Source organism: Schistocerca gregaria, chromosome 7 (assembly GCF_023897955.1).
Source record: "Schistocerca gregaria isolate iqSchGreg1 chromosome 7, iqSchGreg1.2, whole genome shotgun sequence".
Taxonomy (NCBI): domain Eukaryota; kingdom Metazoa; phylum Arthropoda; class Insecta; order Orthoptera; family Acrididae; genus Schistocerca; species Schistocerca gregaria.
In genome coordinates, this window is record NC_064926.1 from 254,321,112 (window position 1) to 254,337,997 (window position 16,886).

Genomic DNA, 16,886 nt, shown 5'->3' on the forward strand with positions numbered 1-16,886 from the left:
TAAAAGAATAACACGAGACGCTCACTTCAAGAAACTATCTGTAAAATATTGCGAACATCCCAATGGCGATGACACCTTGCTGTATGATACATGTGAAATTTATGGAACATAGTGATCTGTGTTTATCAGCGACAGACAACTAAGTGGCTGTTTGGCTTAGTAAGCATTCATCCATCGTCACAGAAAGAGCTGTCCATTGGGACTGACGTGAACCATCCTCAGGTTCCTGGACAACTCTGATACTTGACGGAAGAGGTGCAATAGAGAATTGTCTTGATGTGTGGGCAGATCTAAAGCTGGATGCCGCAGACGGAAAAATCGAGCACACATGATATGTTAGCATATCCCTCTATGGTCTGTCTATGAGAGAAAAATGAAGGCTGGTGTTTCTATTGTAATCCATGTAAGCAGTTCCTTTATTAAGATAACAAAATAAGCCTTAACTTTTCTCTTCAAGGTACTCACGCTTTGATATCTGTATATGTCAGTCTACACTGAGATGACAAAAGCCATGGGAAAGAAATATGAACATAAACGATTGGATCCTAGACGTCTGGAAAACTGTGTCCTGGTCAGATCACTCCCGATTTCAGTTGGTAAGAGCTGACGGTAAGGTTGGAGTGTGGCACAGGCCACACGAAGCCATGGACCAAGTTGTGAATAAGGGACTGTGCAAGCTGATGGTGGGTCCATAATAGCGTGTGCTGTGTTTACACAGAATGAACCGGGTCCTGTATCGATCGTTGGCTGGAAACTGTTGTGCTTGGTTAGTTGGAGACCATTTGAAGCCATTCATGGATTGCACGTTCCCCAACGACGATGCCATGTCAACGGGCCCCAGCTGTTCGTGGTTGGTTTGAAGAAGATTGTGGACTTGAATTAAATCGTACGTTTATGGGAAATAACCGAGAGGCCAATTCGTGCACAACATGCTGCACCGGAAACACTTTCGCAACTATCAATGTTTCTGCAACGTTTCAGCTTCCAACGACCTGTTGCGTCCATGCCGCGTCGAGTTATTGCACTACGTCATGCTGAAGGAGGTCCGACACAATATTAGAAACTATCCCATGACTCTTCTCACCTCTGTGTAAATTTATAACTTTTAACGCCACAAAATGCATTCCTAGTAAAATTAATATACAAACGCTTTCAATTGGAGGGATGATCCTGGTGCTTTACTGGCAAATTTTCAATATTTGTCTCCAGTTTATTTAGGTTCAAGTTTCAGTGCGCTCTATCAGTAATTTTCAGTCTGTTCCTTTTTTGTTTTTTATTTTTCCTAAGTAGATTTGCCCAATGACTGATTTCGACCGAGTCTAGCTGTTATCTTCGGTTCTTCTGGAAATAATACTACTGTGCATTAGTCGCGCAAACATTAAAGGGGAACACATTCCAATTATTAAAAAAAAAAGCCGCCATAATTGGATTGCGTTCTCGTTATGTTTGTGCGAATCATGCACATTGATATTATTTGCAAATGATCCGAAGATTGAGGAAAAGATCTTAACTGCTAAATATTCTTATTTACCAAGTACCAGGTCGCTCACGGCAACTGATATCAGGACGTTTAAATGTTGAACGCAGGTTGAAACGTCATCATTCTGGCACTCTGTAACAAACCGCGAAACTGTAAAAATTCCCACCATTACTTTAATTCTGGTAAGAGATATCCGAAATCATAGAACTTTTGTCAAATTTAGACTGCACCTTGGTACTACAAGTTTAATAAACATAACCGTTCGATAAGAAATATCTGGTATACACTTGATTGAATTTTCTTCTAAAATTATATATTAAGCATCCAAAACCTCTCAAACAATCGAAAAAAGTGAGAAAAATCAATCGTAAGCGTTTCGACAGCCAGAGTACTTCTATGTAAAGGAGTAATCGATCGAAGTTCTCGTCATTTTCTACACGTAACTACGCCAGTAACCTACAGTTCAAAGCGTTGCTTCGAATTTTGTTTACCGCAATAATGAGAAAGTGACGAGATTGATGCGAACTACCTCTCAGATTTTTAGCAACTAAACGTTATCTATGGCTGACTCAACTTATTGCGAACACGCAGGGCACATTGTTTTAAATAGCTTACAGATTCACGTTAGTGCCCAAACATGGCATATGTTACATCCTCGACATGGATCGCTTTTTCCCTGAAATAATCTTTCGAAACGGTATGAGCTGTTATTTAATCCACGTTGTTCTTGTCAACTCAGTGGCCGATAATGGTAGTTGGTGAAAGACGCAACCAGGCACAAATAGTTTTCAAATGTTTCATTTTAGTGCCTGAACCGGTTTTGGGCAACCGTGTCTATCTTCAGATTTTTAGTTACACAGATGTTTTGACCAACAGCATGTAATCTGCTCTCACAAAGTAGATGTGATTTGTTTTGTTGTGGTCCATGTGGTTTTCCAGGTCGATGTATATATTGTTGAATTCCACACAGCACACATGCTGTAAATAAGATGCTATAGCAGACTTCATAATTTTCTTAATGTTAGTGTTGAGCATAACACATATGCTACACCCTTGGTGTTTTTGTTTGCATTGTAAAGTATCAAACGAACATCGGCCGAAGAACCCGAGACAGAAGTCAACAGGCATTTTGTCAAAAGCTTTGTACTACGCCTCTACAGGGAGGAGATATGCAGAGAGTACCGACACCTTGAAGAAGAAAGCGTGATTTAAGTTCTCTCTCGCCTATGTCACGGTGCCGGGATGAAGGAACCACTCCGAAGTTTTCTAAATGTAAGCGTCTATTCACCACCACCCAAGCAAATCGTATCTACAGCAGAATGGAACGAGCTTTTCTTCGTGAGTGAATTCGTGTAACAGAGATATTTGGCATTAACGGATGAGGAGCTTTTGGACATTTTCTGTCAGCTAAGTAGCAGAATGCATCGAGACGACTGGGACAAATTCAACAGCATCACTCACATGAGCATGCAGAACGAAAACGGGCCATACACTAAGCGACAGAAGAAAAAGTTTGCAAGTTGCTGGAAGCGGATTGACAAGGCGATATCATGCACAGTGGCCAACCTCACTAAACAACAACTTACCAAAGCGAAACAGTCTGTCGTTCAAACAGGTGGGAATCATACCTATGAAGGACATCTTTACTGATGACGAATGGGCCATTCGGACCCTTCCTAGTGAAATAGGAAATACGGCTGAGACGGCTAGGATACTGCGTCGAATAAAATCATCACCTTATAGCCTGAAAAAGAAGAGGTACGGCTATCAACAGTCTTAACTCCGGCAGGAATATATTGGTACTGCCTGCCAATGAGGGAAATGCGACCATCGTAATGAAGACCGAAGATTGTGAGCAGAAGATCCGAGACCTATTAGGTCCGATGACGTACTGAAAACTAAGCGTAAATCCGACGCAGCGCATCACACGGAACACGAATTGGTTAATCAAAGAGTCTTAACCAAGATGTCTCATGGAGAGGAACCTTCGCAACACAGAAGTCCTACCAAGTAGGCTGTATGTATCACCAAAGATCCACAGAAGAATGTCTGTTTCACCTACGTATAAATTGCCAAACCTCTTGGCCTCTCTGCTCCAGCCGCACGTTGGGAAGACTTACACATACATAAAGGACTCAGGACATTTCACTGAGAAATTGAAGAAAGTAAAACTTGGGCCAAATGACATCCTGGTCAACCTATATGTTGGTTCTTTGTTTACCATAGTGCCACTCAGTGACACTCAGGGCTATTTCAATTCCATTTTCAAGCAGGACATCAATTCACGAGTTATTTCACGTGGAATGGCAACTTCTACGAACATCTGGAAGGCTTCGCCATGGGTAGTCCTCTTGGCCCAGTGATGTCCAACTTTTCCGTGGAGCACTTCGAAGTACAGGCACTGGATTTGGCGCCTTGTGAACCTAAGGTGCGGTACACATACGTCGATGACACTTTTGTTGTGTGGATCCATGGATAGGATCAGCTCGGTAATATCCGAGGACACTTCAACAGCCTCCATGCCAACATAAAAATTCCGTGGAAGTAGAAAAGGACAAACAATTACCCTTTCTAGACGTACTGATCGCAAGGGATGGTGAAAGCCTGGGACATAGCGTGAATCGAAAATCGACACACACGCCCCGATACCTTTACAAACTGTCAAAACATCACCCAAGCAAGAAAACAGACATGATTAATATGCTCGTAACGCGGGCAATCAGCATCGCCCGTATATTGCGCCAACACGGAGTAAACACTATTTATGAACCTTCAAAGAAGATCAAGAAGTGTCTCAGATCGGCAAAGGAAAAAAAGAGACCCACTTGCAATGTCATTAATATACTTCATAGCACGCACGTGCGGTAAAGTTTATGCTATAATGACTGGACGATCAATCAACGCCAGAACCACGGAACATTAGCGTCATTGCAGGTTTGGGCATTGGAGAAATCGTCTATGTGAAGCCGACCACGTAGTAAAATTGACCGACACGGAGAAGCTGTAGAAATGCATAAACATGTTAACAGCTTGACGAAGAAAGAAGAAAGCCTCAAGGTGAACGGATCCTGGATTCCCGTGCTGGAGCGAACTACCGTTGAAGATAGCAAGAGGAGAACGGCACCGGTGATGTTGGACGCACGGACTGGAGAGAGGTCAGAGTTCTAACTGATCACAAGGTTGTTGCATTGGGTTCAGATCGGGACTCTGAGCAAGCAGTGCATTTCAAGGACGTTGTTATTCACATCTGTGACCTCATTGACGTTGCTTTTAGACTAGGTTCTCTTTGATGCTGATACAATCAGTGCCTACAGACGCTTCCTCCACTGTACACAGTACACAATACTGTATTTAGCGTTTTAAAGTACAATATGTGGACCACACCCTAACCACAATAAAAAGTAAAGAACTATACTACCTCCTCCATACTTCAGTGTTGCAGTACACATGATGGTAGGTAACGTTGTTCAGGAATTCGCCAATCCCAAACCATTCCACCACACTGCTACAGGGCAAAGCGTGATTTATTACCCAAAATCACTCGTTTCTTGTCAGCGACTGTCCAGTGGCGTCACTCTTTACACCCACCTAAAGCATCGCTTAGCATTGGCTACAGAAACTTTTAGCTTACCATGAGATCCTCGACCATTGTATCCCATTCTTTATAATTCTCGATCGACAGGCACTGTGCTAACACGACCGATGGTAGCAGTGTGGAAGTTACGACTGATACTTTTCACTGATTCCATGAGAGTTTCTTACGACTATCCTCTGCAGTGCTTGATTGTAAGGAGGTTTGCCTGGTCTCGTTTATGCTGTGGTAGTTCCTCGGCAGCCGCATAACCAACCGTCGAGCTGGTCATCTTCAGAAGGGTTAAAATGACCCTCTTTGTTACTCAGGACACATCAGATAATTATTCCACGTTAGAAATCACTGAGCTCTCCTGACATTCTTCTGTTGTTGCTTCTCGACTCACAACACAAAACTCCGGTCTTATTTTATACCGCCGGGACCGCATCTAGTGATGTGTAGTGGTGAGTTCCGTAGCACATAAGGCTGTCCGGATACTTTTCATGAGAAAGAGTATGTTCTTCACGGATTATGCCTTCCTGGTGGGCCTGCGGCCCATGGTCAAAGCGAATTGAAGAGCGGGTGAATGTAACAGAACCCCACAGGCAACGTGTCTCCTTGTTACGACAAGTTTCCAGCTGTCCCCGACTCATTCAGCCCGTCATGACTGACATTAGTTGGATTTTCGCTTCTCTCTCATATCAAAAATAGTAGGTTATCTCTATAGCAGTGATGATAATACGGTTAATGGCATAATACGAGGCTTTCCATAAACAATGGAACACATTTTTTTCTGAAAGTAGGTTTATTTTATTCGGGATTCCAATACACCACATTATTTCCCATTCTCTTTGCTACAGTATCCTATTTTTCAACATTATCTCCGTTTATTGCGACGGCCTCAAGTCACCTTGGTTCAGTTGAGTTTAGGGAAGGATTTGGAAGGACGTTGGCCATGCCCTTTCAAAGGAACCATCCCGGCATTTGCCTGGAGCGATTTAGGGAAATCACGGAAAACCTGAATAAGGTTGGCTGAACACGGTACTGAAGCGTCGTCCTCTCGAAAGCGAGTCCAATGTGCTATTCACTGCGCCACCTCGCTCGACCACCTTAGTGGTACTGCCTGCATGTCCACATGGTAGAACTCTACTGGTCGAAGTCGGAGCCAAGATCTTGCTGCGTAAATAACCCCACTTCCTATGGAGTGCGACCTTCGTTGGGCCAACAGACGAAAGGAAGGTGCGAGAACCTGGCTGTATAGTGGATGAGAAACAACAGTCCATTGACGTTTTGTGAACTCCTCTCGGGTGCGCAGAGATGTGTGAGGCCTTGTGCTGGCATGGAAGGAAAAGATCGTTTGCCTTTTCGTAGTGACGAACACTCTGCAGGAGTCGCAGCTGTGTGCGGTTGTCCGCGATGTTGTTGCAGTAATGACCGACGAATTTTGCACAGACCACAACTTAATCAAAGCTAACACTTGGTTCAAGAATCATAAAAGAAGGTTGTATACATGGAAGAAGCCTGGAGATACTGACAGGTTCCAGATAGATTATCTAATGGTGAGACAGAGATTTAGGAACCAGGTTTTAAATTTTAAGACATTTCCAGGGGCATATGTGGACTCTGACACAATCTGTTGGTTACGACCTGTAGATTAAAACTGAAGAAACTGCAAAAATGTGGGAAATTAAGGAGATGGGACATGGATAAACTGACTAAACCAGAGGTTGTTCAGAGTTTCGGGGAGACCATAAGGGAACAATTGACAAGAATGGGGGAAAGAAATACAATATAAGAGGAATGGGTAGCTTTGAGAGACGAAGTAGTGAAGGCGGCAGAGGATCAAGTAGGTAAAAAGACGAGGGCTAGTAGAAATCTTTGGGTATCAGAAGAAATATTGAACTTAATTGATGAAAGGAGAAAATATAAAACTGCAGTAAATGAAGCAGGCAAAAAGGAATACAAACGTCTCAAAAATGAGATCGACAGGAAGTGCAAAATGGCTAAGCAGGGATGGCTAGAAGACAAATGTAAGGATGTAGAAGCTTATCTCACTAGAGGTAAGATGGATACTGCCTACAGGAAAATTAAAGAGACCTTCGGAGAAACGAGAACCACTTGTATGAATATCAAGGGCTCAGATGGAAACCCAGTTCTACGCATAGAAGGAAAAGCAGAAACGTAGAAGGAGTATTATATCGAGGGTCTATACAAGGGCGATGTACTTGAAGACAATATTATGGAAATGGAAGAGGGTGTAGATGAAGATGAAATGGGAAATACGATACTGCGTGAAGAGTTTGACAGAGCACTGAAAGACCTGAGTCGAAACAAGGCCCCGGGAGTAGACTACATAACATTAGAACTACTGACAGTCTTGGGAGAGCCAGTCCTGACGAAACTCTACCATCTGGTGAGCAAGATGTATGAGACAGGCGAAATACCCTCAGACTTCAAGAAGAATATAATAATTCCAATCCCAAAGAAAGGAGTTGCTGACAGATGTGAAAATTACCGAACAGTTTAATAAGTCACGGATGCAAAATACTAACGCGAATTCTTTACAGACGAATGCAAAAACTGGTTGAAGCCGACCTCGGGGAAGATCAATTTGGATTCCGTAGAAATATTGGAACACGCGAGGCAATACTGGCCCTACGACATCTTAGAAGCTAGATTAAAGAAAGGCAAACCTACGTTTCTAGCATTTGTAGACTTAGAGAAAGCTTTTGACAATGTTGACTGGAATACTCTCTTTCAAATTCTAAAGTTGCTAGGGGTAAAATACAAGGAGCGAAAGGCTATTTACAATTTGTACAGAAACCAGAAGGCAATTATAAGAGTTGAGGAACATGAAAGGGAAGCAGTGGTTGGGAAGGGAGTGAGACATGGTTGTAGCATATCCCCTATGTTATTCAATCTGTATACTGAGCAAGCAGTGAAGAAAACAAAAGAAAAATTCGGAGTAGGTATTAAAATCCATGGAGAAGAAATAAAAACTTTGAGGTTCGCCAATGACATTGTAATTCTGTCAGAGACAGCGAATGACCTGGAAGAGCAGCTGAATGGAATGGACAGTGTCTTGAAAGGAGGATATAAGATGAACATCAACAAAAGTAAAACGAGGTTAATGGAATGTAGTTGAAGTAATGTGGGTGATGCTGAGGGAATTAGATTAGGAAATGAGACATTTAAAGTGGTAAAAGATTTTTGCTGTTTGGGGAGCAAAATAACTGATGATGGTCGAAGTAGAGAGGATATAAAATGTAGACTGGCAATGGCAAGGACAGCGTTTCTGAAGAACAGAAATTTGTTAACATCGAGTATAGATTTAAGTATCAGGAAGACATTTCTGAAAGTATTTGTATGGAGTGTAGCCATGTATGGAAGTGAAACATGGACGATAACTAGTTTGGACAAGAAGAGAAATAGAAGCTTTCGAAATGTGGTGCGACAGAAGAATGCTGAAGATTAGATTGGTAGATTATATAACTAATGAAGAGTTAGTGAATAGGATTGGAGAGAATAGAAGTTTGTTGCACAACTTGACAAGAAGAAGTGATGGGTTGGTAAGACATGTTCTGAGGCATCAAGGGATCACCAATTTAGTATTGAAGGGCAGCGTGGGGGGGGGGGGGGGGGGTAAAAATCGTAGAGGGAGACAAGAGATGAATAAACTAAACAAATTCAGAAGGATGTAGGTTGCAGTAGGTACTGGGAGATGTAGAAGCTTGCAGAGGATAGAGTAGCATGGAGAGCTGCATCAAACCAGTCTCAGGACTGAAGACCACAACAACAACAACAACAATGACCGACGTCTCGCCCAACGACTCACCGTGCTTTTGCTCACTGCCAGGTCTCCGGAAAGATTATGCAAGCGCCTATGAATATCTGCGATGTCCTGGTTTTCCGTCAAAGAAACTCAGTGACAGTTCTCTGTTCGAACCGCACCTCCGCTTCTGACGCCACTTTGAATGCTATGTACAACACCACCAACTATCGCAACTTCATGAAACTATAACAACTGAACTGGGAGTGTTCCACGATGTCCTGCAACAAATTCCCCACTTTTTAAATTGAAATAGGCTCAGAAAAAATTTCTTGGATTACTTATTGGAAGTCCCTCGTCTATCTCGGTGTGATGTGTACGTCTTCCTACTGAAATAAGTGAAGATTTGTAGAAATTCGTTCTCTATACGGTTTGGTTTCACTAAACTGGATGTGAAATGATCGAAGTTCCCGAATCTCTGTTTCAATGGCAACTAGATTACATGGGCACTTCGTGAAAGTAGAGGATATCATAATTTCTTTAATATCTCATATCAGAAAATGATTCTTTTTTGCAAATTTATGCCTCTTGTGTGTTTTCTGGCAAGTTATAAGAACGTAAAGAGAATTTCTGTATAAAGTACCTCGTCCACTGTAATTGGACAAAGAAAGGTTTTCTCAATTGTTTTCTATATATTTTTGGTTTCAATTTCTTCATGTTATTCCATACACATTTTAAAAACGGATGCAGGGATGAATGTATGTATGATCTACATCTCCTCCTAAACCACTGGACCGATTACAACCAGGCCGGCCGCGTTGGCCGAGCGGTTCTAGGCGCTTCAGTCTGTGAAAAACCGCAGCATTAGGCATGAAGTTTTATTTATTATTTCTTTACTATTAACCTTTTCGCAAGAGATTTCGCATGCATCAGCCACAAATGCCACTGAATATACCTACAACAACACATCACTGTGCGACACATATTTCGGGTGATATGACGTCATAAACATTGAGCTCCCTGTAAATGAAACTGGATGTCGGAATTCACTAGATATACATATGAAATACGTGTATAAATACGTTACACATACAGGATGTTAAATATATGTGACATGTCTGTCAGCAGGCAAAGTGATGGGTGAAACACTGCTTCTAAACCCTGGTTGATTTCAATAAAATTTGGCAGATATATTAATTACTAAAAAAGGAAACAGTTGTGAGGTTAAGAACCAGCAGGCTCCTATTGGGGTAGAGGTGATAACTGGGAGAGAGAAGGATGGAGGAGGAGGTGCACAGACAGAGAGGGAGAAGAGGAGATGCATAAAGACAGGGGAAGAAGGAGATGTGCAAAGGTTGGTAGAGGAGGAGATGAACACAGTGAGGAGGAAGGAAGAGGTTTACAGAGGAAGAAAAGAAGAGAATGTACAGAAACAAGGGGGAGAGGGAGAGGTGGGAGGAGAGAGGAGACGACGGACAGCAACAGGGGTAGGATAAAAAATGCAGGGAAAAGGAGAAGGGAGGCCGGCAGAGGAATGAACACCAAAGGGGGTGAGAAGCAAATGGACAGTTAGAGGGGGGAGATGCACAGGGAGAGGGGAAATGTGAGCTGGGCAAACAGGAGGTAGGAAGAAATGGGCAGAAGGGAATTTACCAAGTGGACACAGAGAGGATGAGCAAATGGACCGAGAGAGGAGGGCAGAATAGATGCACAGAGACAGGGCACGAGAAGATGGACAGAGAGTTGCGGTGGAGGAGGTGGACAGAAAAGTGGTTGGAGGAGATGAGTGGCTAGAGAGGGAGGAGAAGAGGAGATCGACAGAAAGAGGGGAAAAAAGGAGATGGGTTGATAGGATATTCGAATAAATACATACCTGTTCACTGCCATGCGATCAGCTAGTGCCATGACAATGTTTCACACACGCTTTGTTACAGGCCATTTTCGACAGTACGACTTCGGTGCATTCGGCAACCTGCAGAAGTACGGCAGCTTCTGGCCACCCGACTACGACCTGAGCAAAATCACTGCCAAAGTGGTTCTCCTGTACAGTAGCAACGACTGGCTAGCGGCTGTGAAGGTAAACACTATTTCTCAATGAAACCGCTGATGACCTCTTATACATTATTGCATTTATCCTTACTGATTGTTTGATACTACTGAAAGGTGAAATGATACTTTATTAAATATTTCAGTTAGTTTTTATAAATGTCAATAACAAATTTGTGAAAATTCATAAGGATTTATCTTCGAGTTCATTGTGGATCCAAGGACTTACACCACAGGCACACTTTGGTGCTGTGGCGAACGTTTATAGCTTGATACGGTTAAAAGAGCTTTATAAATGATGTCACTTCGTTTGACCTATTTATGTCGTACACCTCTTTACGTGACATTTAAGAACACAAATTTTCAAGGGAAATAATCTTTTACATAAGCACATCGATTCATTTGCTAATAACAATTTAACTTAAACATTACACTTCGGAATGTTTCAGGTTTATTGAAATAATTTTCGACCCTCAACTAATTGTCTCTCCATTAGCACAATATCGCTGTTATGTTCATTGCATTAACATCGGTCGTTTTGAAGAGACCATCTCTGAAAAAAATCAACTCTCATGCCAGTCTATCAAAAATATCTTTGGAAGGAAGACTGAACCTTGAAATGTATCAATGACAGTGCACAGCAGTTCTAGAGCTTGCATGGCAAGAATACTGTTGCATTCGTTTTGGTTTCTTCTTTTGATTCCTTGTAGTTAGTAATTTCAGTAGCGAAACTATGTTTTATCTTCAGTCTCTCAGTTGTGTAGTTAATTCTCATAGTAATCTCACTCTAGTTTCATGTTTCTCTCTGAGTACTTTGGTCTGAAGTATATATTCTGGTATTGGGCAGCCCCGTTTAATGGAGAGTGAATGAGGTATGTGCTTGTAATGAGTATAGGGGCAATTGGTTGGTGTCCACTGTAAAAGCTGTGCTGAGTACAGCTGATGGCTTATTGACTGTTAACATGGGGTGGATCTGTGTTTAGGCACCTCGAATAGAACGTCCCTTTGCCGCGTCTTTGCCTAACGGTGCACATTAGAGCGCTGCATTTGCGTGGCCAAACCGAGTGAGCAGCATTCGTTAACCACGCGACATGACTCACATTCACGTGGATGAGCACTCGTCAGGCGTAACTGTACAATCGAGCGTCACAAGGCAGTGCGAGGAGTAGGGGAAGAGCACAGAGCCTACGTACAGTGCAGCCTATATGCGTATCTGTGTGGGCGCGAAGATTGGTCACCACGACCACGCCTCTTCTGCCAAATATTAGTAGTGAAAATTTTCTATCGCCAGGATTCTACCCTGTCTACCTCTGAGTCGAGTGCCACCGCACAGATATGCGTCGGCAACCTCGGACATGGAGGTGTGTAGACAGTTTGTCCTAACTGCCGAAGAGACCTCATATCCTCACAAACGTTAGGAGTCTTCCACGTAAAACTTCGAAGACAACACTCGCGGAGCAATTTCAAGTGCCACGACAACATAAAATTAAGTGTTCAAGGAGAGAAAATGCTATACACTTTTTTCGACCTGTTCCAACTGTCTAGTCTAGGATCGTCACATCGTAGAATCAATAGAAGTCAGAGAAAAGATCCAGAAGATCGACAGAAGAGAAGCACGTTTAGTAACTGATTCACTTTTGTTTCACGGGGATGTTAACACCAAGTCAATGGCAAACGTTGCTAGATAAGCGATCTTCGTTACACAGACAGGTTTTTGCTGTTAAAAGTAAGAAGTCCGATATCGAATGCTTTTTGAAAGAGTCAGTGGGTAAATTCTTCAGTATTATGTCCTAAAATTGTCTTGACGGTAAACTTAGATAAATTCAAGATCACACGCCTTGGCGGCATCCGTTACTTCCACTCACGTATAAGGGGACGGAAAAGAAAACGATTGTAATATTTCAGCGCTGGGGAAAGAAATCGGCCGTGCCCTTTCAAAGGAACCATCCTGATACTGAGCTGGAGTGATTTACGGAAATGATTGACAAGCAACCCCTTGAGTGCGAGGCCGCATGTTCAGTCTTTAGTAACGCTAATTTGAAAATGTTACGTTAACATTTATGACAGGAAAACTATTACCTGCACATGACTCACAATGTGCATCAGGAGGGCGACAGAGAATGAGTGTCCAGGAGGTGCACAGATCAACTTCTGTGCAATGTATGTATTACACTTCACAAAATTGACACCGTCGCCATTCAAGAAATGTTCAAAACAAATCCTTAACTTGCACCATAAACACCGAATGCAACTGGCGCTCCACAGTGATTGCAAAGGTTCGCATGAAGGTCTACGGCGATGAGAACTGATGAAATGCGATGGCATACAATCGAACTCGAAACAGTCTGCATAAAGCTTGTCGTGAAACTGTCTTCCGTGTAAGGCGTTGATGTATATGGTGCGATAATATGTTCTATAAGCACGGAAAAACAAATATCGAGATGCTGAATTTGTCAATGGTTCCAGGTGGTATGAAATGCTATGTTACACACTTTTCAGGCGACATAGTTTGCTCTAAAGTAATATGACTTTATACGCAGACCACGAATGAAGCAAAAGCAAGTTATTTTGACCAAAATTTGGACAAAAGCTGTGCTCATACCATAGTTATAGATCTCTTAGGTCGATTTTCCGGCATTTGCATGTTGTGACGTAAGTATTCCATACTGCCCTTGGAAGAACACGTATACGAGAAAGAATCGTAGAGGGCAGAGCACCTCCATCTTCTCGGAGCACAGGAAATAACTTTCCAACCAATTCATAATCCCGATTAACAGTCGGCATAATTGTATACGATTCCGTTATGGCTTTGGTGTTAGATGATCTTCATACAACTCTCTTCGTGCCTCTAATTTCCAGAGTTCGTTTCATATGCATTTCCATTTCAAATCCTGATTAGGCGGAGATGAAAACAATTGCCTTACTAAACGGTGGGATAAGTTTTATCTCATCTACATTTCGTCCGATTGTGCAGTTTACTGCGCACCTTCAAGTTGACATTCTGTTTGAAATTTCGTTATCTTACGTCTCCCAGTTCTGTAGCAGCCGTCCATTGCTTCCCCTGAAATCACTGTAATCCATGTCACACCCAGTTTGATGGGCGTAACATAGGTAGCTATCACGAACATCCTGTAAATTGTTTCGAGCATCCTTGAAACAAGCAAACCCCAGTTTTTGTAACAAGTACGCCTGCCCTCCCATGAATACCCGTAGTTTTTCTTATGCACCACACGGCCATATTGCTGCTGATTATTCAAAATCTTTTTTTAATTGTTTTTTTACTATGCTGTTGATGACCTTCCACGTACGGAATTATGTTTAGTTTCAACTCCTTGGACAATGATTGTTCTTTACTACGTTTCACTGGAGACGAATTTGTGGCTCACTATCGTAAAAGGATGATGAACTACAAGGCTCGACACCTGTTTCGGTATGAGTTTCACTTTTTAAACACGTATCTTCATCATTGTACTCCTCATGTACGTTGTCCACACAATCGAGCGTTTACGACGCATTCCACTGACTCATCTTGCAGAAACGCTAATATTCCCTCAGCCACTTCTTTCTCATTCCGCAAAATTCATTTGCTTTACTTTCTACGTAATGTAACTTCGGCAATTGTTATGTAGATATAATGCAACGTTTGGTTTGTTTATGGTTGCCATTGCTCTGCTTTGTTTCAACACCACTAGCACTGTTGCATTGTTGTGAGTTGGTAAATAGTTTAAGTGCGCTCCGAAGCTTCAAGCCGTGCTCACCATTAGAAATTTCCAGTTCTTTCTCCTGTTGGCACTTGCAGTCAATACTGTGGTTTCTTAGTAGACAATGTGTGGGACGTCGGGTGCCGCAATATCATTGGCCTTTTGCGACCTCGCATTCAAGGGGTTCGTTGTGGGATCATAATCTGAATGGATGGACGTCAATTTCAGCCGTCGTCTTCCTGAATGCTAGACCAGTGTCGATAACAGTCGAAGGATCAAGGCGGTGGTCGTGGTACTGGTACATAAAGTACTAATAGAACCTCCTTCAACGACATAGAATTTTTTTTGCAGGATTACGGCCAGAATGCTTTAATCTACTTTATGATGCTTTTGTAGGCACACGCAGTTCTTTGTTATTATATCACTAATGCCTGATCTCACATTTAACTGGATTTGCCACAATTTGTAGGATTGTCTTAGTAAAGATGCTGCCACTTTTGAGCCTAAGACCTTGCACGTCTATTTCCTAGTGTTTAACTGAAGGCTCATACTTATTTTCTGCTGCAACGAAAATTTCCCCTTTGAGACAAACAATAAAGAAATAAACTGAATACACCGATGACCTTCCTGTCTGGTCTCCTTCCCCAAAAAACAACAATTAAACTGAATATAAATACAAGGACAGTAGAATACGTAATATATTACAGCGAATGATATATATGTAGTGCATGTGATAAATTCCACTTGATAGTGTTTTCTGGAAAGCAACGCTCTAAGCATTACAAAGGCTAAAGCTCTGATCTAACCTCAAGTAATGTTTAGTTGAAGAGGTGTCTCTTCGAGCTATTCGTTTCGTACCCTGTTCACAATCCCTTAAGTCAAGTGTTCGCATTTCCTTTCCAGTTAATCTAGAACAATTATTTTCATATATTTCGAAGACGACATTTAATTAGTGGTTTATCTTGTTGCAGGATGTGAACAGATTATACGAGAAGTTACCCAACTGCATCTTTAAATTCCTCGTGGAGCAAGAAACCTTCAATCATCTTGACTTTCTTTGGGCAATCCATGCCAAAGAGTTGGTCTACGATTATGTCCTTCATATCATGGCTTTAAATGTGTAAATTGTGATCAAAATTTGCGAACACAATATCTGTTTTGTTATTGTTTGTAAGCCTCAAAAACTGTAAGAAGTCTTCTTAATTTCTGTCTTCTATTCGACTTTCATGATCCTGAAAAATACTGTGTGCACTTTCGCTCTACATATTCCTATTATCAGTATTTAGGTCTTTTTTCCGGTCCATTGTTATGAATCATCCAGCTTAGTATACCTATTAAAGTTTGTTTTGCGAAACTTTCAGTCCAGCAAAAAAAAGTATGGAAACTGTGTGAAGCATTGTTACTTGCACGTATAAACTAAGACCTGAGCGTTGTTATCCATTTCAAAATGTAATGTTTCTTGGTGCCAACAATTAAAAAATTACTTTGCTAAATCTTTGTTTTAATTTGCTTTTTCTTGTGCATTTAAAAAAAGTAAAAGTTCTCTGTTTTGACAATGTAAGCATGGAAGGTGCATTACAGTGCGTGATTTGGAATGGAATATTTATAGAAGTACAGACGACAGTACGTTTTCAGTACAGATAATATGATTTACAGTTGCGTATGAAAACAAACCACAAATCACTTGCTACAACACTCTCAGGTGACAACACCTTGCAGGACTGATCTGTGAATTGCTCTGAGAACCTTGTAGGCAAACTTCGGGTCTAGGTAACATAGTAAAGCTACAGTTTCTCAAGTAGTAGTGTCTTCATCCCTGAATGTGCTTTTATTGAACTACATACCAACAGTTAATTTCTATGTTCGAGAATAATTATAACTTTTATAAAAGTCACTATAATATGTACAAGGTGTAATGGATAAAAGTGCAGACATTTCCGGTGGTGACTGAGGACGATGTACTGAACAGTAATACATCAGTATTTACTTCATTTGCAGATTAATAATTATAGCCATTAAAAGTTGTGTGTTTTTAGGTTGGTTAGTTCCTTCCAGTAAATGTTGCAAGAGCAAGTCATTAATGCTTATTTTCCGTTGGGCAGCAGGTCATGTGTTGAAACGTGGACTCATTGACACAAGTCGGTTAGTCTATATTGACAGGAAAATTCGGAAATTTGTTAGAAACTGATGAGGTCATCAGTCCCTAGTCTAACTTGAAGTAACTTACCCTAAGGACAACACCCACACCCACCTACCCACACACACACACACACACACACACACACACACACACACACACATGCACACACACATGCCCGA

The 16,886-nt window shown here is 41.7% G+C and overlaps 1 protein-coding gene across 1 annotated transcript in view; it reads left to right on the top strand.

Moving 5' to 3' along the window:
* Positions 1-16,060, top strand: part of LOC126282057 (lipase 3-like) — a 72,915-nt gene extending 56,855 nt beyond the window's left edge. The window contains exons 9-10 of the mRNA XM_049981495.1: positions 10,755-10,897; positions 15,539-16,060. Of these exons, the coding sequence (XP_049837452.1) occupies positions 10,755-10,897; positions 15,539-15,691 (296 nt within the window). The 3' untranslated portion in view covers positions 15,692-16,060. The remainder of the gene's footprint in view (positions 1-10,754; positions 10,898-15,538) is intronic.
* The last annotated feature ends 826 nt before the right edge of the window (positions 16,061-16,886 follow it).